General features: G+C 46.6%; 3 protein-coding genes across 3 annotated transcripts in view; all 3 read right to left on the bottom strand.

Annotated features, from left to right (window-relative positions):
• The window catches only part of LOC136424704 (mucin-4-like), a 38939-nt gene extending 26911 nt beyond the window's left edge, over positions 1 to 12028 (bottom strand). The window contains exons 1-9 of the mRNA XM_066413328.1: positions 12024 to 12028; positions 10920 to 11992; positions 10798 to 10858; positions 9864 to 10753; positions 8108 to 9829; positions 3655 to 5436; positions 2049 to 2225; positions 1408 to 1524; positions 1063 to 1209 (exon numbers count right to left, since the gene is read on the bottom strand). Coding sequence (XP_066269425.1) covers positions 1063 to 1209; positions 1408 to 1524; positions 2049 to 2225; positions 3655 to 5436; positions 8108 to 9829; positions 9864 to 10753; positions 10798 to 10858; positions 10920 to 11992; positions 12024 to 12028 — 5974 coding nt within the window. The remainder of the gene's footprint in view (positions 1 to 1062; positions 1210 to 1407; positions 1525 to 2048; positions 2226 to 3654; positions 5437 to 8107; positions 9830 to 9863; positions 10754 to 10797; positions 10859 to 10919; positions 11993 to 12023) is intronic.
• A 26-nt stretch (positions 12029 to 12054) lies between these two features.
• On the bottom strand, positions 12055 to 20833 carry LOC136424703 (extracellular matrix protein A-like). Its single transcript, XM_066413327.1, has 7 exons — positions 20823 to 20833; positions 20053 to 20271; positions 13695 to 14179; positions 13336 to 13633; positions 12591 to 13276; positions 12531 to 12544; positions 12055 to 12459 (listed from the first exon to the last, which is right to left on the bottom strand). The coding sequence occupies exons 1-7, from the start codon at positions 20831 to 20833 to the stop codon at positions 12055 to 12057; spliced, it is 2118 nt and encodes a 705-aa protein (XP_066269424.1).
• A 518-nt stretch (positions 20834 to 21351) lies between these two features.
• LOC136424367 (tripartite motif-containing protein 3-like) lies at positions 21352 to 23617 on the bottom strand. The gene has a single exon (XM_066412936.1). It carries the CDS (start codon positions 23580 to 23582, stop codon positions 22365 to 22367), a length of 1218 nt encoding a protein of 405 aa, XP_066269033.1. The 5' UTR covers positions 23583 to 23617; the 3' UTR covers positions 21352 to 22364.
• Between the last annotated feature and the right edge of the window lie 1994 nt (positions 23618 to 25611).

Below are 25611 nucleotides of genomic sequence, written 5' to 3'. Positions count from 1 at the left end.
GCATCTGACACCTAGTACATATCTTAGAAGGCACAGTACAACGTTCCATCCCAGGGTCAATTTTGGGTCTAGCCTAAAATGACTTGTAGACGCCCTTTTCTTCAATGGAAATGTAGAGGGGGGGGGGTCTTAGATGGATAAAATGGCACAGATTGTCTACAAACTGTGCCATTTTATCCATCTAATTTGGTCAAAAAACAACATTTTGGCCCATTTTTTTCCAGACCCTAGTATGAAATAGTGTGTTCCTAACCTGATGTCATCAGAATCAAAATGGCGCCACTTTGAAAGTCATGACGTCGTACTGTTCCGCCGTATAGAAAATGTTTTGACTTTTATGGCCACTTGGTCATTCACAGATGAGATTATGACACCCTGAACTTCCTTAATATTTACATCATCCTCAATACAGCTGCTAAAGAGAGTCCTATGCTTTATACAAACCTGTGCAGACTGTGCCGGACCCCACGTACCCGTCCAGGCACTGGCACGTGTAGCTGCCGGCCGTGTTGGTGCAGTTGGCAAATTCAGAACATGGACCCGACACACACTCGTCCACATCTGGAAAATAACACGATTTTTTCATCAGCATAAAATCTTATCCTCTATTACAGAAGAAATCTAGATATTTTCTATGGCACTGAAATGCACCTATCTTATTGGTCGACCATTATCACGTGAATGTCAGTAGGGCCTGATTGGCCCTCTTTCTACGATTGCACTTCCATCAGAAGATACTTAAAAACAAACACTACGCATGTCCACAGTTGCCAAGAACAGGCTTGTACAATTACTGGAAATGTTGCAAACTGCACATAATACTGTATGGCACTGCCAAAAACTCATGCTGATACTAACTGCATCATAGATATTCAGTGTAAGGTAAAACCTGGTTTGGGATAGCTTGGGTACCATTCTCCGTAGTAGCCGCTGGCTTAATCTTCTCGCTTGCTATCTAAAAGATTGAGCCAGCGGATACTACCGAGGATGGTACCCAGGCTAGGTTTGGGATGGGTGTACACTTGGACTGCACGTCGATGTAGTTAATGCCGATGTACTTACCTTCACACGCGGTCCTCCCATCACCAGTATAGCCGCTGGGACACCGACACGTGTACGAGCCATACGGAGAGTTGATGCACCTTGCATTAGATGCACAGGCTGGACGCCCCAGGCAATAATCCAAACCGCCTTCACATTCATTGGTATCTGTAAATGAACGCACGTTAGAAACAGATATGAACTTTCTAAAACTGACGAACACATAAAGTAAAGGGCATGCTTGGCATTAACGGAACATTTTGAATTGAAATTAGGGAAGCTGCTTGAAAACTGTAGTTGAAAGTACATGCTGATACAAACCGTTAGAACATACATACACATTCTGATAGTTGTATAGAAACTTACCTAGGCAAAACTGGGAAAGGCCAAAAAATCCATATCCGGTGTTGCAGTCACACTTCTGAACGCCACCATCAACAAAACAGCTTCCAAACCCACAGAACCGGATACAGGGCGTAATTGCTGGAGATAAGTATAAAAAAAAACGTAGAAAGGTAAGTTTATACCTGTGGAGTTTATAACACTGAGTAATAAAGAGTTTTAGATCATAAGATAATTGTGTTTTTCGTCTCACCATTCAACACTTCAATACTACCAAATGTGAGAATTAACAACGCATGAGTACGTCTGAATGCTCATTAAGCAACCATTTTTGCCTCTTGTAGATCCTTTAACATCCGGCTGTTCTTAGATCTGGACATCTGCTTTAAATTCCATTTGAAGGACTCTAGGATGTAAAGTGCTATGCTGCTCCATTAATTTCTATCTTGGTGTGAACATGTTTTCATAATTAAAACTACTGACCCAAACAAACATCAATAACTAGAGCTCCACGACCTAATACCTTCTCGAAATGTTAATATGTTATAAATGTTTCTCATTGATTACGCCAAGAAGGTCCTCGTTTGCCTAACTCATATCAACTGATTATCCTCTCTACCAAGAAAACAAAAGTTGCACAAGGCATTAAAATAAAATTGGACTACCTTCACAGGTTAGCAATGTGCCCGTCCATTCTCCATCACTGCCACACGTAAGAGCTGTGTCCCCACTCGCGGACTGAAACCCGTCCTTACAGCGATATGTTGCCACGGAGCCAGTGACTGTTGCGGCCAGGTTAACCTCAGCATGGGAGGCCAGCAATGGACAGCCGCAGTCGACAACTAGGACAAGAGTTATAATGGTACATTTGAGGGGGCTCATATAATACAGGTAGGGAAGGTCAAAACCTACCCTACGTTTTCTTGACAACCTAAAAAGTAGACAAAAAAACATCAAAAACACCCTGCCGCCGGGAGCCTTATAATCAACCTTGAATTGTGCGTTAATTGGAGTAATTGTAGTTACCAACTACTCGCAGCTCAGTCTCCATCATTGGATGTGAACTGTTTTGGGTAACTCGAAGTTCACATCTATACGTCCCATCATCAGCTTGTGTTACATTATCCAAGAAAAAGAGACCTATATCGTTGACTGATGCCCGTCCTGTGTAGGCTGGGTCTACACTTGATATTCCGTACCAATTGCGAGCAACAGTAACATCAGGTGGTCCAACTTTTGTCCATACAACATGTCTTAGTTTGAGTCCTCCAAACAGGGTGACTCCACAGGACAGAACAGTAGTGTCTCCTGCCTGGGTGTACACCACTTCTGCTAAAGTGTTCAATAGCAATATCAACTGTTATATTAAACCTTCCTAAAATTTGTAACAGTTTCAAAGCCCCAATTACCACAGATAGTTTACATAACAAAGAAAGGTTTGGCGCCGTCAATTTAGCTAGCTATCGTGCGATGTCGAACAACATGAAATACGTCATACACGGCGCTTCTGTGTGCTGTTTCCGGATTTTTGTAGCATAACGTAAGAGGCCCTTGATGGATTGTGATGATATTTAGTATATGGGTATGTTTTCACAAGAGGTCAAGGGCGATGTTAGGCCCCTGGCGCGTGACCTTGGTACTGCAGCAGAACATCCGGGTTTTGTATCTTTTGACCTGGATATGCTATGGTCTTGATTTTTTGGTGGCAGATAGCTTCTGATGTATTGAAAAATGGTGTACATTGTAGGTTTCGTCCTCGTCTATCATACTAGCCAAGATTTTCAAATATTTGTCTCCGCTGGTTTTCAAAGAAACATTATCAAACCATGTAGAATTACCCAGATAGTGGCAACAAAGTTACTTATAATCAAGGCAATATTATCTGAAACTTTTTTAAACCAACCCTGAGCTCAAATTTCAGCTTTAACTCTGCCTTGCCTTGTCAGACTTGTAACAAAGTCTCTAATTACAACAATACTTGAATTCCTCATCTGTTGTCTCTACATTTCACAAGTGTCTCGAAGAGTAACTTGTGTTGGTCACTGTGTTGGCCAGGCCTCCCTCGATGTAAACAACACATCAGGCAGTAGGGGTAGTTTGCGTTTACCAAATTTATTGGGTGATTTTAGAATGCAGGCACTCACTCACTCACTCACTAACTAACTAACTTACGCACTCACTAACTCACTCACTAGCAGTTAGTTATCTATTCATTCGATTATTCATTCAATTTAAATCACTCTGCCATAATTAGAAAGTAAGAAAACATACCTGCAACCATAGGCGTTGTTCCCGTTGAACCTGGTGCACCTGTAGTTGTGGTCGGCTCTGTAGTTGTAACTGTTGTTGTGGTCGGCTCGATAGTTGTGTACGGCTCTGTAATTGTGGTCGGCTCTGTAGTTGTGGTTGGCTCTGTAGTTGTGACTGTTGTGGTAGGCTCTGTAGTTGTGGTCGGCTCTGTAGTTGTGACTGTAGTTGTGGTCGGCTCTGTAGTTGTGACTGTTGTGGTCAGCTCTGTAGTTGTGGTCGGCTCTGTAGTTGTAACTGTTGTTGTGGTCGGCTCGATAGTTGTGGTCGGCTCTGTGGTTGTGGCTGTTGTGGTAGGCTCTGTAGTTGTGGTCGGCTCTGTAGTTGTGACTGTAGTTGTGGTCGGCTCTGTAGTTATGACTGTTGTGGTCGGCTCTGTGGTTGTGGTCGGCTCTGTAGTCGTAACTGTTGTTGTGGTCGGCTCGATAGTTGTGGTCGGCTCTGTTGTTGTGGTCAGCTCTGTAGTTGTGGTCGGCTCTGTAGTTGTGAATGTAGTTGTGGTCGGCTCTGTCGTTGTGGTCGGCTCTGTTGTTGTGGTCGGCTCGATAGTTGTGGTCGGCTCTGTGGTTGTGGCTGTTGTGGTAGGCTCTGTAGTTATGGTCGGCTCTGTAGTTGTAACTGTAGTTGTGTACGGCTCTGTCATAGTGGTCAGCTCTGTAGTTGTGAATGTAGTTGTGGTCGGCTCTGTCGTTGTGGTTGGCTCTGTAGTTATGACTGTTGTGGTCGGCTCTGTAGTTGTGGTTGGCTCTGTCGTTGTGGTCGGCTCTGTCGTAGTGGTCAGCTCTGTAGTTGTAACTGTTGTTGTGGTCAGCTCTGTGGTTGTGGCCGGCTCTGTTGTTGTGTCTGTTGTGGTCGGCTCTGTTGTTGTGGTCGGCTCGATAGTTGTGGTCGGCTCTGTGGTTGCGGCTGTTGTGGTAGGCTCTGTAGTTGTGGTCGGCTCTGTAGTTGTGGTAGGCTCTGTAGTTGTGGTCGGCTCTGTAGTTGTAACTGTTGTTGTGGTCGGCTCGATAGTTGTGTACGGCTCTGTCGTAGTGGTCGGCTCTGTAGTTGTGAATGTAATTGTGGTCGGCTCTGTCGTTGTGGTTGGCTCTGTAGTTATGACTGTTGTGGTCGGCTCTGTAGTTGTGGTTGGCTCTGTCGTTGTGGTCGGCTCTGTAGTTGTGACTGTAGTTGTGGTCGGCTCTGTAGTTGTGGTCGGCTCTGTCGTAGTGGTCAGCTCTGTAGATGTGAATGTAGTTGTGGTCGGCTCTGTCGTTGTGGTTGGCTCTGTCGTTATGACTGTTGTGGGCGGCTCTGTAGTTGTGGTTGGCTCTGTCGTTGTGGTCGGCTCTGTAGTTGTGACTGTAGTTGTGGTCGGCTCTGTAGTTGTGGTCGGCTCTGTCGTAGTGGTCAGCTCTGTAGTTGTAACTGTTGTTGTGGTCAGCTCTGTGGTTGTGGCCGGCTCTGTAGTTGTGTCTGTTGTGGTCGGCTCTGTCGTTGTGGTCGGCTCTGTCGTTGTGGTCGGCTCTGTAGTTGTGAATGTAGTTGTGGTCGGCTCTGTAGTCGTGGTCGGCTCTGTCGTTGTGTTTGGCTCTGTCGTTGTGGTCGGCTCTGTAGTTGTAACTGTTGTTGTGGTCGGCTCGATAGTTGTGGTCGGCTCTGTAGTTGTAACTGTTGTTGTGGTCGGCTCGATAGTTGTGGTCGGCTCTGTAGTTGTAACTGTTGTTGTGGTTGGCTCTGTGGTTGTGATTGTTGTTGTGGTCGGTTCTATGAATGAATGAATGAATGAATGAATGAATGAATGAATGAATGAATGAATGAATGAATGAATGAATGAATGAATGAATGAATGAATGAATGAATGAATGAATGAATGAATGGTTTAGTCGTAATTTTAAACCATGGCAGCCTAGCGCATTGATATTCACAACTACAATACTAGTTGGCAATGTTGGCACTGCGTCATATGTGACGTAACGTTCTTCGAGGATGATGTGGGGTGCCCTACATTTTTTTTCAATCTTTCTATACAAGATTTCAGTCCCGGGTGCCAGACAGGTGCATAATATTCCAGCACCGGCCAAGCGTAAAACGTCTAAGACTTGGATGAGTTCGCCAATAGTAAGCACTAAGCGCTTCAGTTTCCTTATCATGCATAGTCTTCGATACTATTTTCCACTTGTACTGTCCATTTTAAGTTTGTTCGCAGCCATACCCCAATAGACATGCAACAGGTACTATCTTCAGTCGCGTTCCATCAATGGTCAACACAGTTGGGGTGCGGGCAGTTCCATCTAACAAAAACACTTTACACTTAGTGAGGGGGAGGGAGAGGCCACGCAGGCGATGGGTAGATGGCATCAGGGACTGGACAGGGAGGTCACTGGAAGACTGCACACAAAGGGCGAAGGGCAGGGAAGGATGGAGGAAGCTTGTGCTGGAAGCGACCGTAGTTCCCAACCATCACGATGAGGATGGGACTAAGTGAGGTGAGGCATTAAGTAACACGTAGTTAAGTCTGTCCCAGTCACTAAACAAGTCAAGCTCATCCTGTTGGACAGATGGTTCGCTGTGGTGACGTGATTCTGCCATGGATCATGGAAAGATCATCTACGTACTTCCATTTACGTACCAGCGCTTCTCACTGCGACATCGAAGACGACTAGGAACGCTCGTAATTGGTCCCAGGAGCGTGTCTTGCGGCACAGAACATGACAGTACTTCCCTGTCCGAGAGCATACAGTGAGTGTCATACCGCACTCGCTGACGCCATTGGTATGAGACAAGATGAGGCTCCAAGCTTTAACAAAATTTATTTATTTCTACAGTGTGGTCTATTCTGTCGAATGCTTTAGAGAAACATTTTCCATATCCAAGATGACCAAGGTACAGTGATTAATGAACTGAGCTACGAGCTTGCTGGATTTCAATTTCTGTCAAGATTAAGCTGTGAAGATATTCGTTTTTGGAACGGAAGAACAAGAAGATGAAGGGGAAAACGGAGCAAAAGCAATATGTTTTCCTTCTGTGAAGGTAAACATAATTACCAACTACTCGTAGCTCAGTCTCCACCAATGGCTGTGAACTAAGATCGCTGAGTGTAGGCTGGCATCTATACGCCCCATCATCAACTTGTGTTACTTCCGCCAACAGAAGGGAACCTGTATCGCTGATTGATGCCCGTCCTGTGTAGGCTAGGCCTGCACCCGATACTCCCGACACATACTCAGCAACAATGACATCAGGTGGTCCAACTTTTCTCCATTGGGCTTCTATTAGCGTGAGTCCTCCAGTCAGGGTGACTCCGCAAGACAGAACAGCAGTGTCTCCTACCTGGATGTACACTACAGCTACAGTGTTGAATTAGCAAATGTGGTAAATAGTAATGAGGTATCGTCTGACATCTATCTCACATTTGTTTTATCAGGATTTGGTGATACAGATAATTTGCTGTTGCAAAAACACAGGCAAGGTCAAAAATTGAATGCGCTAGGGTTACCAGTTATCGCTCACTTTAGCCTTCCTCCTTTTAGTGCTCTCTACTAGGAAAAAAAAGATCAGACAAATACTCATTCATTGTCTAAAGTTGTCTATTGACATATTACAAGAAAGTTACTATGTTTGCTCCAGCGCTTGTTGAACAAAACAATATTGTAGACTCAATTTCATCAACATTGCGACATGTGAAATTCACGGTGTCGGTGCGGAAGGAAGGAGATTGTCCGCTGGGTTATATCAAACCTTTCTATAAACACCCTTAGGTAATAACACGGTGTTTGGCCCAGAACTGAAATGTCCTGCGTTTGAATCCTGGCATGCCCCATTGACATTTGCAATTGGGAAAGTTACTTAACACGAACTTCCTCACTTCACTCAGGTGAAAATGAGTACCCAGCTTCGGTTAGGGACGTCCTTTGGAAAAGATGCTAAATGGAGGTCCTGTGATTGAAAAGATTGACACATCGACCGTGTAAAAGAACCCTTCACACTTGTCAAAAAGAGTAGGTGTCCTTCCCGGTGTGAGTGGATCTGTACCCGTACCCACCCACTCTTTCATGTACTCACATACACTCACTCACGCACTGACCCATCCACTCACTCACTCACTCACACACTCACCGATCTACCTACGCACACACCCACCCAACCACTCACTCACTCACTCATACTCACACTCATACTCACTCATAAGCTCACACACTCACTCACTCACTCACTCACTCACACACTCACCGATCTACCTACTCACCCACCCAACCACTCACTCACTCACACTCAAACTCACACTCATACTCACTCATAAACTTACACACACACACTCACTCACTTGCACATACTCACTCAATAATACTTGCTCACTCACTCACTCACTCACTCACTAGCACTTACTAATTCACTCAGAACCATCCTGTCTTGCGAAAAAAGAAAGGAAACATACCTGCTACCGTAGCCGTTGTTCCAATTGAGCCTAGTGTGGTCGCTGTAGCAGTCGTTGCAGCTGGTGTGGTTCCTGCCGCTGCAGAAGTCGTTGCAGCTGGTGTGGTCGCTGTAGGAGTCGTTGCAGCTGGTGTGGTCGCTTCAGGAGTCGTTGCAGCTGGTGTGGTCGCTGCAGTAGTCGTTGCAGCTGGTGTGGTCGGTGCCGCTGTAGGTGTCGTTTCAGCTGGTGTGGTTCCTGCCGCTGCAGAAGTCGTTGCAGCTGGTGTGGTCGCTGTAGGAGTCGTTTCAGCTGATGTGGTCGCTGCCGCTGCAGTAGTCGTTGCAGCTGGTGTGGTCACTGCAGGAGTCGTTGCAGCTGGTGTGGTCGCTGCAGTAGTCGTTGCAGCTGGTGTGGTCGGTGCCGCTGTAGGTGTCGTTTCAGCTGGTGTGGTTCCTGCCGCTGCAGAAGTCGTTGCAGCTGGTGTGGTCGGTGCCGCTGCAGTAGTCGTTACAGCTGGTGTGGTCGCTGCGGGAGACGTTTCAGCTGGTGTGGTTCCTGCCGCTGCAGTAGTCGTTGCAGCTGGTGTGGTCGATGTCGCTGCAGTAGTCGTTGCAGATGGTGTGGTCACTGCAGTAGTCGTTACAGCTGGCGTGGTTCCTGCCGCTGCAGTAGTCGTTGCAGCTGGTGTGGTCGCTGCCGCTGTAGGAGTCATTGCAGCTAGTGTGGTCGTTGCCGCTGTAGGAGTCGTTGCAGTTAGTGTGGCCGCTGCAGTAGTCGTTGCAGCTGTTGTGGCCGCTGCAGTAGTCGTTACAGCTGGTGTGGTCGCTGACGCTGTAGGAGTCGTTGCAGCTGTTGTGGTCGCTGCCGCTGTAGGAGTCGTTACAGCTAGTGTGGTCGCTGCCGCTGTAGGAGTCGTTGCAGTTAGTGTGGCCGCTGTAGGAGTCGTTGCAGCTGTTGTGGCCGCTGCAGTAGTCGTTACAGCTGATGTGGTCGCTGCTGCTGCAGTAGTCGTTACAGCTGGTGTGGTCTTTGTCGATGCTGCAGTGGATGGTGTTGTAGTGGATGGTGCTGCAGTGGTCGATGCTGCAGTGGTCGATGCTGCAGTGGTCCATGCTGCAGTGGTCGATGCTGCAGTGGTCGATGTTGCAGTTGTCGATGTGTCAGTTGTCGATGCTACAGTGGTCGATGCTAGACTGGATGGTGCTGTAGTGGATGGTGCTGCAGTGGTCGATTGTGCAGTGGTCGATGCTGCAGTGGTCGATGCTGCAGTGGATGGTACTGCAGTAGATGGTGCATTAGTGGATGGTGCTGCTGTGGTCGATTGTGCAGTGGTCGATGCTGCAGTTGTCGATGCTGCAGTGGTCGATGTTGCAGTTGTCGATGCTGCAGTGGTCGATACTGCAGTGTTCCATACTGCAGTGGTCGATGCTGTAGTGGATGGTGCTGCAGTAGATGATGCTGCAGTGATCGATTGTACAGTGGTCGATGCTGCAGTGGTCGATGCTGCAGTGGTCGATGCTGCAGTGGATGGTGCTGCAGTGGATGGTGCTGTAGTGGAAGGTGCTGCAGTGGTCGTTTGTGCAGTGGTCGTTTGTGCAGTGGTCAATGCTGCAGTGGATGGCGCTGCAGAGGTCGATAATGCAGTGGATGGTGCTTTAGTGGATGGTGCTGCCGTGGTCGTTTGTGCAGTGGTCGATTGTGCAGTGGTCGATGCTGCAGTGGTCGATGCTGCAGTTGTCGATGCTGTTGTGGTCGATGCTGTTGTGGTCGATTGTGCATTGGTCGATGCTGCAGTGGATGGTGCTGCACTGGTCGATGCTGCAGAGGTCGATGCTGCAGTGGTCGATGCTGCAGCGGTCGATGCTGCAGTGGATAGTGCTGCAGTGGTCGATGCTGCAGTGGTCGATGCTGCAGAGGTCGATGCTGCAGTGGTCGATTGTGCAGTTGTCGATGCTGCAGTCGATGCTACAGTTGTCGATGCTGTAGTGGATGGTGCTGCAGTAGATGGTGCTGCATTGGTCAATGCTGCAGTTGTCGATGCTGCAGTGGTCGATTCTACAGTGGTCGTTGCTGCAGTGGTCGATGCTGCAGTGGTCGATGCTGCAGTGGTCGATTGTGCAGTTGTCGATGTTGCAGTTGTCGACGCTGCAGTGGTCGATTCTGCAGTGGTCGATGCCGCAGTGGTCGATGCTGCAGTGGTCGATGCTGCAGTGGTCGATTGTGCAGTTGTCGATGTTGCAGTTGTCGATGCTGCAGTGGTCGATACTGCAGTGGTCGATGCCGCAGTTGTCGATGCTGTAGTGGATGGTGCTGCAGTGGTCGATGCTGGAGTGGTCGATGCTGCAGTGGTCGAAGCTGCAGTGGATGGTGCTGCAGTGGTCAATGTTGCAGTTGTCGATGCTGCAGTGGTCGATGCTGCAGTGGTCGATGCTGCAGTGGATAGTGCTGCAGTGGTCGATGCTGCAGTGGTCGATGCTGCAGAGGTCGATGCTGCAGTGGTCGATTGTGCAGTTGTCGATGCTGCAGTCGATGCTACAGTTGTCGATGCTGTAGTGGATGGTGCTGCAGTAGATGGTGCTGCATTGGTCAATGCTGCAGTTGTCGATGCTGCAGTGGTCGATTCTACAGTGGTCGTTGCTGCAGTGGTCGATGCTGCAGTGGTCGATGCTGCAGTGGTCGATTGTGCAGTTGTCGATGTTGCAGTTGTCGACGCTGCAGTGGTCGATTCAGCAGTGGTCGATGCCACAGTGGTCGATGCTGCAGTGGTCGATGCTGCAGTGGTCGATTGTGCAGTTGTCGATGTTGCAGTTGTCGATGCTGCAGTGGTCGATACTGCAGTGGTCGATGCGGCAGTTGTCGATGCTGTAGTGGATGGTGCTGCAGTGGTCGATGCTGCAGTGGTCGATGCTGCAGTGGTCGAAGCTGCAGTGGATGGTGCTGCAGTGGTCAATGTTGCAGTTGTCGATGCTGCAGTGTTCGATGCTGCAGTGGTCGATGCTGCAGTGGATGGTGCTGCAGTGGATGGTGCTGCAGTGGTCAATGTTGCAGTTGTCGATGCTGCAGTGTTCGATGCTGCTGTGGTCGATTGTGCAGTGGTCGATGCTGCAGTGGTCGATGCTGCAGTGGTCGATGCTGTAGTGGATGATGCTGCAGTGGATGATGCTGCAGTGGATGATGCTGCAGTGGATGGTGCTGCAGTGGATGGTGCTGCAGTGGTCGATGCTGCAGTGGTCGATGCTGCAGTGGATGGTGCTGTAGTGGATGGTGCTGCAGTGGTCGATTGTGCAGTGGTCGATTGTGCTGTGGTCGATGCTGCAGAGGTCGATGCTGCAGTGGATAGTGCTACAGTGGTCGATGCTGCAGTGGTCGATGCTGCAGTGGTAGATGCTGCAGTGGTCGTTGCTGCAGTGGTCGATGCTGCAGAGGTCGATGCCGCAGTGGTCGATTGTGCAGTTGTCGATGTTGCAGTTGTCGATACTGCAGTGGTCGATACTGCAGTGGTCGATGCCGCAGTTGTCGATGCTGTAGTGGATGGTGCTGCAGTAGATGGTGCTGCAGTGGTCGATGCTGCAGTTGTCGATGCTGTTGTGGTCGATTGTGCAGTTGTCGATGCTGCAGTCGATGCTACAGTTGTCGATGCTGTAGTGGATGGTGCTGCAGTGGATAGTGCTGCAGTTGTCGATGCTGCAGTGTTCGATGCTGCAGTGGTTGATGCTGCAGTGGATGGTGCTGCACTGGTCGATACTGCAGAGGTCGATGCTGCAGTGGTCGATGCTGCAGCGGTCGATGCTGCAGTAGATAGTGCTGCAGTGGATAGTGCTGCAGTGGTCGATGCTGCAGAGGTCGATGCTGCAGTGGTCGATTGTGCAGTTGTCGAAGCGGCAGTCGATGCTACAGTTGTCGATGCTGTAGTGGATGGTGCTGCAGTAGATGGTGCTGCATTGGTCAATGCTGCAGTTGTCGATGCTTCAGTGGTCGATTGTGCAGTTGTCGATGTTACAGTTGTCGATGCTGCAGTGGTCGATTCTGCAGTGGTCGATGCTGCAGTGGTCGATACTGAAGTGGTCGATGCTGCAGTGGTCGATTGTGCAGTTGTCGATGTTGCAGTTGTCGATGCTGCAGTGGTCGATACTGCAGTGGTCGATGCCGCAGTTATCGATGCTGTAGTGGATGGTGCTGCAGTGGTCGATGCTGCAGTGGTCGATGCTGCAGTTGTCGATGCTGTTGTGGTCGATTGTGCAGTTGTCGATGCTGCAGTCGATGCTACAGTTGTCGATGCTGTAGTGGATGGTGCTGCAGTGGATAGTGCTGCAGTTGTCGATGCTGCAGTGTTCGATGCTGCAGTGGTTGATGCTGCAGTGGATGGTGCTGCACTGGTCGATACTGCAGAGGTCGATGCTGCAGTGGTCGATGCTGCAGCGGTCGATGCTGCAGTAGATAGTGCTGCAGTGGTCGAAGCTGCAGTGGATGGTCCTGCAGTGGTCGATCGTTCAGTGGTCGATACAGCAGTGGTCAATGTTGCAGTTGTCGATGCTGCAGTGTTCGATGCTGCAGTGGTCGATGCTGCAGTGGTCGATACTGAAGTGGTCGATGCTGTAGTGGATGATGCTGCAGTGGATGATTCTGCAGTGGATGATGATGCAGTGGATGGTGCTGCAATCGATGGTGCTGCAGTGGTCGATTGTGCAGTGGTCGATTGTGCAGTGGTCGATGCTGCAGTGGATGCTGGTGTGGTCGATTGTGCAGTGGTCGATGCTGCAGTGGTCGATGCTGCAGTGGTCGGTGCTGCAGTGGTCGATGCTGCAGTGGTCGATTGTGCATTGGCCGATGCTGCAGTGGTCGATGCTGCAGTGGTCGATGCTGCAGTGGTCGATGCTGCAGTGGTCGATGCTGCAGTGGTCGATGCTGCTGTGGTCGATGCTGCAGTGGCCGATGCTGTAGTGGATGGTGCTGCATTGGTCGATTGTGCAGTGGTCGATGCTGCAGTGGTAGATGCTGCAGTGGTCGTTGCTGCAGTGGTCGATGCTGCAGAGGTCGATGCCGCTGTGGTCGATTGTGCAGTTGTCGATGTTGCAGTTGTCGATACTGCAGTGGTCGATACTGCAGTGGTCGATGCCGCAGTTGTCGATGCTGTAGTGGATGGTGCTGCAGTAGATGGTGCTGCAGTGGTCGATGCTGCAGTTGTCGATGCTGTTGGGGTCGATTGTGCATTGGTCGATGCTGCAGTGGTCGATGCTGCAGTGGATGACGCTGCAGTGGTCGGTGCTGCAGTGGTCGGTGCTGCAGTGGTCGATGCTGCAGTGGATGGTGCTGCAGTGGTCGATTGTTCAGTGGTCGATTGTTCAGTGGTCAATGTTGCAGTTGTCGATGCTGCAGTGGTCGATGCTGCAGTCGATGGTGCTGCAATCGATGGTGCTGCAGTGGTCGATTGTGCAGTGGTCGATTGTGCAGTGGTCGATGCTGCAGTGGATGCTGGTGTGGTCGATTGTGCAGTGGTCGATGCTGCAGTGGTCGATGCTGCAGTGGTCGGTGCTGCAGTGGTCGATGCTGCAGTGGTCGATGCTGCAGTGGTCGATGCTGCAGTGGTCGATGCTGCAGTGGTCGATGCTGCAGTGGTTGATGCTGCAGTGGTCGATGCTGCAGTGGTCGATGCTGCTGTGGTCGATGCTGCAGTGGCCGATGCTGTAGTGGATGGTGCTGCATTGGTCGATTGTGCAGTGGTCGATGCTGCAGTGATCGATGCTGTTGTGGTCGATTGTGCATTGGTCGATGCTGCAGTGGTCGATGCTGCAGTGGTCGATGCTGCAGTGGTCGATGGTGCTGCAGTGGTTGATGCTGCAGTGGTCGATGCTGCAGTGGTTGATGCTGCTGTGGTCGATGCTGCAGTGGCCGATGCTGTAGTGGTCGATGCTGCAGTGGTCGATTGTGCAGTGGTCGATGCTGCAGTGGTCGATGCTGTTGTGGTCGATTGTGCATTGGTCGATGCTGCAGTGGTCGATGCTGCAGTGGATGGCGCTGCAGTGGTCGGTGCTGCAGGGGTCGATGCTGCAGTGGTCGATGCTGCAGTGGTCGATGGTGCTGCATTGGTCGATGCTTCAGTGGTCGATGCTTCAGTGGTCGATGCTTCAGTGGTCGATGCTGCAGTGGTCGGTGCTGCAGTTGTCGATGCTGCAGTGGTCGATGCTTCAGTGCCTGGTGCTGCAGTGGTCGGTGCAGTTGTGGTCGGCGCTGCAGGGGATGGTGCTGCAGTGGATGGTGCTGCAATGGATGGTTCTGCAGTGGTTGCAGCTTGAGTCGTTGACGCTGCTGTGGTTTTTGCATTACGGATGAATGTTTTTTTTATTATGTCTTGGTGTAGGAAATTTGCTTGTCGCGTATGCTTCGTATGTCACTTGTCCTTTTTTTTTACTTTCGACTTAATAGAGTGCTGGTTTGTGTTATATTTCCTAAGATTATTTCGGAAACTTCTTGATCTAAAATTGACCCAGTCATAAGGACAGCTTATGAATAGAATGGTCTTTTTTGTTCGGTATGACGTTACTTCATTTATTTTCATAAACGTCGACGTGTTGCAAACAAAATCCTACATAAAGGTAAGGTATAAACTACCAGATGTAGTAATTACGAAGTGACTAGTTGGCAGAATTCTGATAGAGAGATAGAAACGAAAATATAATCAAATCTTATTCTGATTCATTGCAATAATTTCAAAAAATATATAATCTTTTTTAAATTTGATAATGTATTCTCTGAATGCTCATAGATTAAAAATACCAAATGAATTACCGCAAACGGCAAACAGCATCAGTCCCAACTCGAGATGACGTAATGTTGTAGTCATCTTTGTGCCTGTGGCATGTGTTGTTTTAATGGTTCGTTGACTGTTCAGCGGGCGCCTGTCTGAATCAGGCCTGGGAGAAAGAAAGTAAACGTCAAAATAACAAAGATTTCTTCCCATGACAAGACTATGACATTGTGCCGTCGCGGTGACGTAATGGCAGGGTGTTTGGCCCATAACCCAGGTCTTGAGTTCGAGTCCCTTTACATGCCCCGTTGACGTCCTGCCCTTGGGAAAGCACCCAACACGAGCTTCGTCACTTCACACTTGAAAAAGAGTACCTAGCTTCGGTTACACGTGGGACAGGACATTAAATGGAGGTCCCGTGTTTGAGGACAGCCACATCTATCGAAAATATTTGCGTCCTTTCTTGTGTGAGCGAATCAAATAAATCTGTCCGAATATGCAACTTTTGCTATTCCGTACAAAGTTGGTGTTTTGCGCCTTTAGGTGGTTTTCCAGGTATGCAATACAAACAAATACAAAAAATACTTGATAGTCATACGAATATGCGTCTGTCTTCAAGTCGTTTGCCAAACAACCTACTATTAGTAAGCACAACCTACTATTAGGTGTTAAAGAGAAGGACATGACTCTAGGAGAAGCCGACGGATTTTGTTTAAGGCAACATCTGATACATGGTGTAGTGTTACCTTCGAACTTTGTACATGTTATTCTTTGTGTGTAAATATGTACAGTAATACTATATGAAAAACATTTTGATATTGCAAGGGTGGGGTGTGTAGGAACACCAATGACGACTTGGATTCGAGAAGAAGCCAACGAATTCTTCCTTTAAAGGCAACATCTGATACGTGATGTAGTATCACCTGTGAAGTTTTATTGCTATTCTTTGTCAGCAAGTGCGAAACATTTTATGAAAAACGTTTGAGTATTGCATGGGTGGGATAAGCAGGAGCAGCATTGACGATTTTTGGGCGGTTCTATTCGATGAGTGGCTAGGTGAGTAAGGAAGGTTATGTTTGTGTGCATTTGATCTTAGTGCATGCTGTTAGCTGAGTGCTTGACTGAACAATGTAAACAACTTGGCACCGAAACTTCCCAAGCTGTGTAACACTATACTGGACATATTTGCTTTGGCGCCGTCTTTCCAAGTGCGGTCTGTGCGTTAAGTATGTTAGTCTTGTGTGTTAGTCTTGTATGCAGTATAATAGTATAATAGTGAGTTGAATATTCTGGTTCATCTTTTATGTCTGTTATAATGTGTCATGGTAATTGTACATGTGCAAACAGATAGGTATACATAATGATCATAGCATGGGCTGTTGTTCTAATTCACCTTGTAGTGTCTTGTGGCACATAGGGTATCAAGTTTCCTTGCTGTTTTTGTAGCAGGGTACACTTTTACAGTGAGGGGTTTTACCCCTCCCCATTTAACATGCTCGAGGAATCTCCTCGAAAACCGGACCCCATTTTACGTCCCTTCCGAAAGACAAGTGCAGCCCTAACCGAAATGATTTGAGCCAGGGTCTCCAAATTACGTTGCAAATGTAACCCTTAAATTTTCTTTTACACATGTGTATCGAACTGATCATTCCCTTGAAACAATATGTAGCGTCTTCTGCGCTGTCAGACCGGTACCTAAAAGTATACAATTTGATATCTGATCACCCGATACGTTGCTTTGAAACAGTCACTAAATCTCGAATTAAGGCTACAAACCTACATATAGGAATGTGATAGTATGACTGATGTAATATTTCCTTCCACTATCTGCTATGATACACATGTCATAATCCCACATTTCTCATGGCATGACACACACAAAATATATCACAGGGAAACAAAAAGGCACCAATTAGCAGCAGAATAAACAAACAAAAACTCATAAAAGCCTACCCATAACGCCTTCACAAATAGTGTTTGATAAATAAGGCATAAAAAAGTAAACACCATTCAAATGGACAGAAGCTACCATCATAGCAACAGAACTTAGAAGAAAGTTTTTCAACACTGGTCATAATTGAATTAACTTACCTCCGACAACATTGTGCCCGTCTCACACAACAGCACCGACCCATTGACTTAGTGTATTTCGCGAGTAGGTACAACATATAAGTCCAATATTCCAGAATAATAATGTAGTACACTTTCCCCCGGACAACACTGTAAAAATACCAGGCTTTCTTCTTCAACAAAGTAAGAATGAACGAAACACCTTTATGAGGTCCTTTATTGTACATTCATGCCTCAAAGGGCGAAGTATAGACCGTCTACTGTCACAGTGTGACCAAATACATACAGGGAAGTAGACAACAATACAAGAGTTAAACAAACGTTACGCTCGTTCGTACTTTAGTTCAGACCCTTGTAATGACTTGTAGTGCCTAGTGGCACATCGGTCAGCAAGTTTTCTTGCTATTTCAGTAGCAGGATATATCTTTCAGTGAGGTGTTGCTAGCCCTTCCCCGATAACGTGCTCGAAGCACCCCCCTCGGACACGGGATCCCCATTCGGAAAGACGGTGCAGCCCCAGCCAAGATGTCCTGACTGGGGCTTGAACCGGGGTCTCCAAGTCACAAACTAATTGGAACCAGTACTTTAACTGCGAGGCTTCTACCAGTTGAGCTACAGGGACATCACATATAAACATTACATAGTAGACAAATAGTGACAGTAAACAAAGTACAAACGTCGTCAAGGACTAAAGTTTAACTCAGTTTTGCATTATACAAAGCATTGTATGGGAGAGTATGTAGGGTACTAGTAAATGCGCTTTAGACATTTCTCAGGGTACTCAAGTTTCCTTACTGTTATTTCCTGAGTCCCTGCCACAATGATACTTCACTGGTGCTCCCACCAACGCCCAGGCACTTACCCGTGAACTTGCACCTGTGACTATCCACTCTCCTAGGCAGTACGGTCGTCAGCCGTTGTCAACTGTAAGAATTTCACCTGTCGAGATCTGGTGAAATCGTCCTCTCACCTTGGCAAGCCCAAACTGCCCAGGTGTCGACGAGGAAATGAGAAGTACTCGAGGAAATGAAGAAAACGGACCTTTGTTTCCGTGTCGTTCTGGGTGATTTTGAATCAGGGCGTTGCATGGCACGCAGTGGTAGAAATTAGACACCGTGTCACCTAATTAGCATATGGGAACTGTAAACAGCATCGAAAGGTTATAATTCAACATACACCTGAGATAGATTGCTATCTTCAAAAAACAAATTTTTTCACGCCCATAGTACTTATGGTAGCAAGAGGTATAAAATAATAAGGTAAGTAAGTGTAATTGATATAAAAGAATGATATAACGGAGAGATATGACATGGTGTCGTCCCAACGTATCAGAAAATGAGACTCTTTCCCACGTCAAAAATGTCCCCTAATCACGCCAATACCCATGGATTGTTCTTGACAAGTGCCTAAACCTATCATAGGCCTAGGAAAAGTAAAGTAGTGTTTCTGATTATTGTCCTGAGAAATCTAGAATCGGTAGATTGGGAGTATCTTTTTTGAGATTTTTTTTCAGATACCGATGAATACTGTTTTGAAATGCATCAGAGCACAGGTATTTTCAACATGATATTGTAAACATACAGGCATACATACACTGAGCAGTGTTTACCCCCACATTCTTTGTTCACAGTCTTAGTCTATTAACAGAGTGTGAAATATAGGAAATTATGATATTTGCATCACACTGGTGTCATATCGGAAATTCTATGTCCCTTGTCAGCGGTCGACCAGAACAAACAAGACCAAGGTCAGCGGGTTTTTGCTCGGATCGGTCGGGTATCCGGAAACACAACATGTTTTTTCTTAGGCCTAAGCCTATCTTAACACGCGCAAGCGGTGACGCAACCCCGCTGCTTCGCCATCTGGATCAAATTCCGTGGATCCTAGGGCCCGAGTTCGACCCCAGGGGTCGACTCCAGTTCGGACGTGTTGTAAGGGGAACAACGGATTTCGGATGGTGACGTGTATGAGGGAGCTTCAGGCATAGCCTCAAGCGTCAAACCTCTGCACGTAAACACACTTTGATATCGAGAAGAGTAGGGGTGACCCGGTGTGATTGGCCGAAAACGCGAGCCATAGCGAAGCCGTATTGGACTACCACTAGCTACTTGGAAAAGCATCATGCTTCACCTCAAATGAGGATGCCTTGAAACGAACGAAAGAAACGAAGACTGGGCTTTCTTAAGTGTCAACAGCACGGATCTGCTCAAGCGGAAGACACATGTGAAAGCTAGACAAAGCCGACATGGTATAAAGTCAACTGAACGCTGGGATGACCTGCTCTGGTCAATGCGCGGTCACATTCTTCGTTGAGATATTTTTGTTGTACAGTTTTCGGTGAGGGTTAGACAGGGTAATTGCGTCACGTGGTGCAATGATGGGGTGTTTGGTCCAGAACCTACGTGTCTACCGTAACAGATATTGTGACGCTACTACATTGGAATTTCTTCCGCGTGTTTCTCTTCTATCTTGTGATAAAGTACAGCCTCTCGTAATGTAAAAAAATGCATTAAACGACTCATTCTTAATCAGCTATATATGAAAAATGACTTGTTGTACATTTAACCGGGGTATATTATACAATATTTAGCCATAAATACATGATACCTAGACAATCGGATTTCAATTGTGCGCCTAACATTGAACGATGTGTTTATTTCATGTTGCTTGCCTACTGCACAGTTGTTGCATTGAAACACATAACAAAGCCGAGTGAACGTGCCTTACTTTGTTTACGTTTTAATTTCAGACCGCTGTATGCAAAGAAACATGACACTAGGTAATGAACCTTACTAAGAGACAGATGAGAGTAGCGGATAACAGCAAGTGATGCACAGCAGGGGGCACAGGTGTCACAAACAAATGCCGCCGACTGGCTACGTGTAACAGAGCATGCAAGCTCTCATGTTCAGTGACTGTGCCACACCATTTTGTGTGCGGGGGGGGGGGCGCACTAAAGCAACATTACAGGATTGAAGTGCGTTCGGTATTCGGTCTACTTCGGTCGTTGTAGCTGCTCCGGTCGGTGCTGCAGTCGCTGTACGTGGTGTGATCGGTGCTTCGGTCATTGTAGCTGCTCCGGTCGGTTCGTTGCATTCGTTGTAGCTTCTGTGGTCGGTGTCGTAGTCGCTGTAAATGGTGTGATCTGTGCTGAAGTCGTTGTAGCTGCTCCGGTCCGCTGCTGTCGCTGTTAGTGGTGTGATCGGTGCTGTAGTCGTTGTAGCTTCTGTGGTCGGTACTGAAGTCGTTGTAGCTTATGTGGTCGGTGCTGCAGTCGTTGTAGCTGGTATGATCGGTGCTGCAGTCATTGTAGCTGCTCCGGTTGGTGCTGCGGCCGCTGAAGTTGGTCCGAATGCTGGGATGACTTGCTCTGGACAAAACGCAACCACACTATTCGTTGTGTAACAGTGGGGATCAACCTCCACTAACTGACCAGTCTAACTGGTCCGGACCTTTTAGCCTAGTGGTTAGCGCGTTGATTTCCCAAGCCGTGCGGATCGGGATTGGCGCGGGGGGAGCGGCGTTACTCGCCCCTTTGGGTTTTACAGTGGTTCCCACGCCGGCCCTCTGAGTAACGATCAGATCACACAGGGATTATCGCATTCGGAGACTCGGGACGAGTCTTGAAAGAAAAGGGGGAATAGTGTAACAGTGGGGATCAACCTCCACTAACTGACCAGTCTAGCTGGTCCGGACCTTTTAGCCTAGTGGTTAGCACGTTGATTTCCCAAGCCGTGCGGATCGGGATTGGCGCGGGTTTGAATCCCGGGAGCGGCGTTACTCGCCCCTTTGGGTTTTTACAGTTGAGCTATATTTGTTGTACGGTTTTCTGCGAGGGTTAAACAAAACAGTGGCGTCCCGTGGCGTAATGATGGAGTGTTTGGCCCAGAAGCAAGAGGTCCTGGGTTCAAATCCTCTGACCTGCCCCGCATTGTGCCCTTGGGAAAGTCACTCTACGGAGGCGGCTCAGAAGAAACCGAGCACAATTACCGGTATGCAATTTTTTTTAAGCACACCATGCATAAGCCACCAAAATACCCAACTCAAAGCCTGCTAAAGAGACATGCTTTCACACCTCAATTGTCCATTGCTTGGTTACTGCACGGTCGCGGCATTGAAGCACATTTTTTTTTCTCTCAAGCTGTTGTGTACAGAGCTAGAGAAACATGACTAGGTAATGAACCTTACTTAGAGAGAGTACACATGAGAGTAGCGGATAACAACAAGCGATGCATAGCAGGGGGCACAGGTGTCACAAACAAATGTCGCTGACTGGCTGCCGGCTACGTGTAACAGAGCATGAACGCTCTCAGTGACTGAAGACTTTGTGGGGAGGGGGGCACACACTGTGGGGCACAAGATGGCACGCAGTGGTCAGGATTGGAGCGCTGCTCGCGATAGGCATTTGGGTCTTTTTATGTTTTGGTCACGGGGGCAGGAATTGGTTTGTGCTTGAAAAATATGCATATTCAGATAATTATGATAATGGGTATTTATTCAGAGAACATTTGGCATCCCAAGACCTGGATAACACGTTCTGCACATTAAAACAAAGTTAAATTGACATATAACACATTGACTATCATACTAACATACAAGACTAACATACTTAATGAGTTAAACGTCTTAGCCGAATTCAATAAAAGGTCTGTCTTCCAAAAAAGTGTAAAGCGTCCGTTCTCAGGATAAGGATGAGGCGCCAAACGTATACGCTTTCATATTGACAATAGCAATATGGATTACCAATGATCCTTTTATAGACTTTTCAATTAAAATTGAGAGGAATTTTCAAATCTACGAGTGTAGAACTCCATAAGAGATATACGAGAGTACAGCTAAAGGTACAGCTAAAGTTTCGGGCCTAACCCAGAAACAGGAAGCTTATGTCACATTTACGTACGACTACATTTACATACCGCCACCAAGGTATAAATGTCAAAATACACGCTTTGGTAATCGTTAAGTCAACTGAAACATAATGGCATGTGTGTATATTTACATGTAGTTGCTTCGCTTGGCGATTTTTAACAATCATGCCCTCGATCTATACATGTGTATAGCTGATAATGACGCTGAGCGTATGAAGGCATTATCCACATGTTGAATATTACCCTGTGTACTGAGTGCATTTTGTACATTCAGACAAAGGACAACATAAATGGCTGCAGTTCACATGACCTCCGCTGAGCGTCCTCAGTAACAAAAGGGCGTCAGAAGGGAACTAGCCGGCAACTTTTGATTAGTTCATTTTCACACATTTTGTAGATGGTACCCTGAACTCAACCTTATCAGAATTGTATCTTTCTTGTGTACCCCTCTTAAAATTCTGAAACTTCTCACTTTGGGGTCCTCAACCATGATAATCCCCGTTGGCGAAGTACTATGTTCAGCTTTTTCTAGCCCGTTCATGTAAGGTTCTGTTCCATGTAGACGACCCTTGAAGCCATTTTACGGAACAGTTCTTTAGTTGTGGAAAATAGTAACTACGTTCTCGCTGTTAGAGACAACAAGATTTCTCCTCCTCGTCATAACAACAGACAGCGGCTGCTTGATGTCAGAAATAGCGTGGGAAAGAAATCCTCCTGTACTGTCAAACATGTCCACTCGGTCGTTCCCGCTGTCTGCCACAAAGATTCGACCTGACGTGTCCGTACAGATGCCATGGGGTCTGTTCAGCTGACCCTCGCCCTCCCCCCACCCTCCAAACTTGAAGAGAAACTCTCCTTCCTTGTCATACACATAGACATAAGGACCAGCACTGTCCGACACTAGAACCCTTCCTTCTCTATCCACTGTAACGTAGTGTGGGTATTCCATCCCCTGTTGGCCACCAATTGTTTTTAAAAGTGTTCCATTCGGCTTGAACACCTGTACTACACTGTCACCGCCGTCATTAACTTTAGTAACGACGACGTTGTTCTCACTGGTATCCATGGCGACTCCTCTTGCGGCCCATCTCGTCTTCTGGATGTCAAAGTGTATGAGGTACCGACCTTGTCTGGTGTACAGCACGGCAAAGTCACGGGAGGAGGAAGATGATGAAAGCTCTCTGTCGTACTGGCTGGAGTTGGTGGCCATACCGAAGTAGTCTAGCAGTGCGAGCGAAGACGACTTGGAAGAACTCGCTGTGCTCCCTGACGCTCTTCCGGTCACCCATATGTTTCCTCCACTGTCTAGCGTTACACCGTACGGGTAGATGTCTTCTTCTGGCAATACCGTGTAGAAAGAGCTGAGAAATGTACCTTGGAAGTCGAAGACTTGTACTCTCTTGTTCCTGTAGTCGGCTACGAAGATCTCCCCTCTGTCTGACACCGCCAAACCGCGAGGCCCACGAAACTGTCCTCTTTGCGACCCTGTTCCACCAAAGGACCTGCATTCAATCCACTTCTCTTCGGGTTTCTGGAAGTTTTTGATTGTATCACAAACATTTGGATCCAGACGGCCATTGGGCAAGTTGGGTATTCCTCCGGGAGGTGTTTTGATAGCGAAACGACAGAGCGGACATACGGATGGTACCTGGACGGCTGCGTGTTCTAGAAGACAGTCCTGACAGAAGGTGTGACCGCACGGTAGCGTCTTGGGCGCCGTAAACAGATCCAAGCATATACTGCATGTGAGGTCTTCCTTTTTATTGAAACTCAACAGCTCTATGAGCTCTTGTCCCTCAGAAGCCGCCGCCATGTTTGGTGTCTGTTAATGGAGGTTTCTCAACCTTGTAAACCGAAAAAAAATAACATCGGAACGCGTACCAACTACGGTGAACAAGATATGATGACATTACTTATTGAATTCTATTTTTTTTATAAAATATATGTACATTCATGTATCTGTATAATATTTTTAAATAGCATATCCATGTATAACTGTAACATGTAGAACAAAAGCCCCCAAGCAGACCCAGGGAAAAGTTCAAAAGACTGTTTACTGAAAACAAAATGGCGGGTACCCAAACAGTCATGTGTTATGTAGTCATGTGTTTTATTGTTTTTCTTTATTACGCAACTCTCTATATAAACAAAGGTGTGGGCAGTCTATCTACAGTTTTAGGTCTTGGTTAGTAGTCTGTCCGATTTTTTAAGCATGCAATGAGTTAATATCAACGAATCTTAAATTCAATTTGGTATCTTGCACATATTCAAGACGTAACTCCATGTAATAACAATCTCACAGTTGTATAACATAGAAGAAGCGTATTCTAACGAGCTGACAAAAATGGGGTCACAATTTTCCCCAAGTAACCTCTACTTGGAGAGTAGATATTCACTAAGACAGTCAGAACATGTCAACTTCGATTCAGGTCACTTTAGATCAAATGGATTTATTTGAAACTCATGATTACCTTCGCCGAGAAGGTTATGCAGAGGGTAGCGTTTGTGTGTTTGTTTGTAACGTACAGCATAACTCGAGAAGGCTGGGATGGATTGTCTTGATATTTGGTAGGTGGGTAGGTCTTGATGAGACATGGAAATGATTAGATTTTGGGTCCCCTAGTGGCTTGTTATGGTATTGCAGCGGAACTTCCTGTTTTAATATCTCGTGTTCTGGACATGCTATGGTCCTGATTTTTTAGTGGTAGAGAGCTCTTTGGACGGAGAGTAAGTGGTATAGATTTGGGCCCCTGGTGGCTTTTTCTGGAACTGCAGGAGCTGGTCAGACTTTGAAAGGTAATAACTCAAGAAAGAGCATGATGGATAGTCATGATTTTTGGTAGGTAGATAGCTTGAGTGATGATGTACATGATTAGGTACCTATTATGCAAAACAGTATCCAATTTGCATAATTAATGAGGAAAGTTTATACAGCCGCCAAATTCCATGATAGGACTGTCAAACATGTGACATATGTAACTGAGGAAGAGAGAAATATTAAAAGATATCAACTATGCAAATGAGGACCTCATTTGCATAATTAATGAGAAAACACTATAACTCAAGATGGGTATGATGGATCGTCATGATTTTTGGTATGTAAATAACTTACGTGATACTTTGTATGATTGGACGATAACTATGCAAACCAGATTCTAATTTGCATAATTAATGAGACAATTGTAAAAACTTGCTGTATTCCATGATATGACTATTCAAATACGTGGCATTTGTAACTGAGGAAGAGAGGGATGTTGACAGAAAATATGCAATTGTAGGCCTTATTCGCATAATCAATGAAAAACTAATATAATTCCATACAGGTTAATGATGGCAGTTTCATAGTTGTGGCATTTTTAGTTTTAATTTCAATTTTCCTGTGGTGATGCTGATATACATGTAGGCAGCTCGCTAGATAGAAAATTTTAATGTGTCTCGAGTTAATCATTTTATGTTGATTGATGAAAAACAATTTTCTTCTTCAAATGTTACAATGGATTTCAAGACAATGAATAATAGAGCAACGTTTATGGACTGTATTTTCAGAATTGGATTCAGTTATGTTATGATAAATGTATAATTCTCACCGTTATCCGTGTCTTGCATGAAAAGAATATGCATGACGGATCTATCATGAAGTAGTCATCATTTGACTTGTTGGTATTCTTTTCTTAGATGAAGTAGATCGTGTGAGTTAGATGTGAAGTGGTAAGGTATGACAATGATTTTGTTTGTAATAGTTGATAGAAAGAAGTGATAGACATGTAGGAAGGAAAGTATCCCTTGAAATGATGCAGAATGTGTAGGTTATGAATAACTAGGTAACTATGTATATATATTCT

This window comes from Branchiostoma lanceolatum, chromosome 18 (assembly GCF_035083965.1).
Source record: "Branchiostoma lanceolatum isolate klBraLanc5 chromosome 18, klBraLanc5.hap2, whole genome shotgun sequence".
NCBI classification, from domain to species: domain Eukaryota; kingdom Metazoa; phylum Chordata; class Leptocardii; order Amphioxiformes; family Branchiostomatidae; genus Branchiostoma; species Branchiostoma lanceolatum.
The sequence above is the reverse complement of the archived record's forward strand: the minus strand, read 5'-3'. Positions and strand labels throughout refer to the sequence as shown.

What these genes read in the sequence shown, in the direction of transcription:
- LOC136424703 (XM_066413327.1), bottom strand. An exon ending in GAGCAGCTACAACGACTTCA is followed by an intron (nt 14,180 to 20,052) that starts GCACAGATCACA and finishes CGACCACTGAAG; the next exon opens with CATCGACCAATGCAGCACCA. An exon ending in GCAGCACCGACCACTGCAGC is followed by an intron (nt 13,277 to 13,335) that starts GTCATCCACTGC and finishes CGACCCCAACAG; the next exon opens with CATCGACAACTGCAGCATCG.
- LOC136424367 (XM_066412936.1), bottom strand. Translation starts at nt 23,582, where the DNA reads ATGGCGGCGGCTTCTGAGGGACAAGAGCTCATAGAGCTGTTGAGTTTC.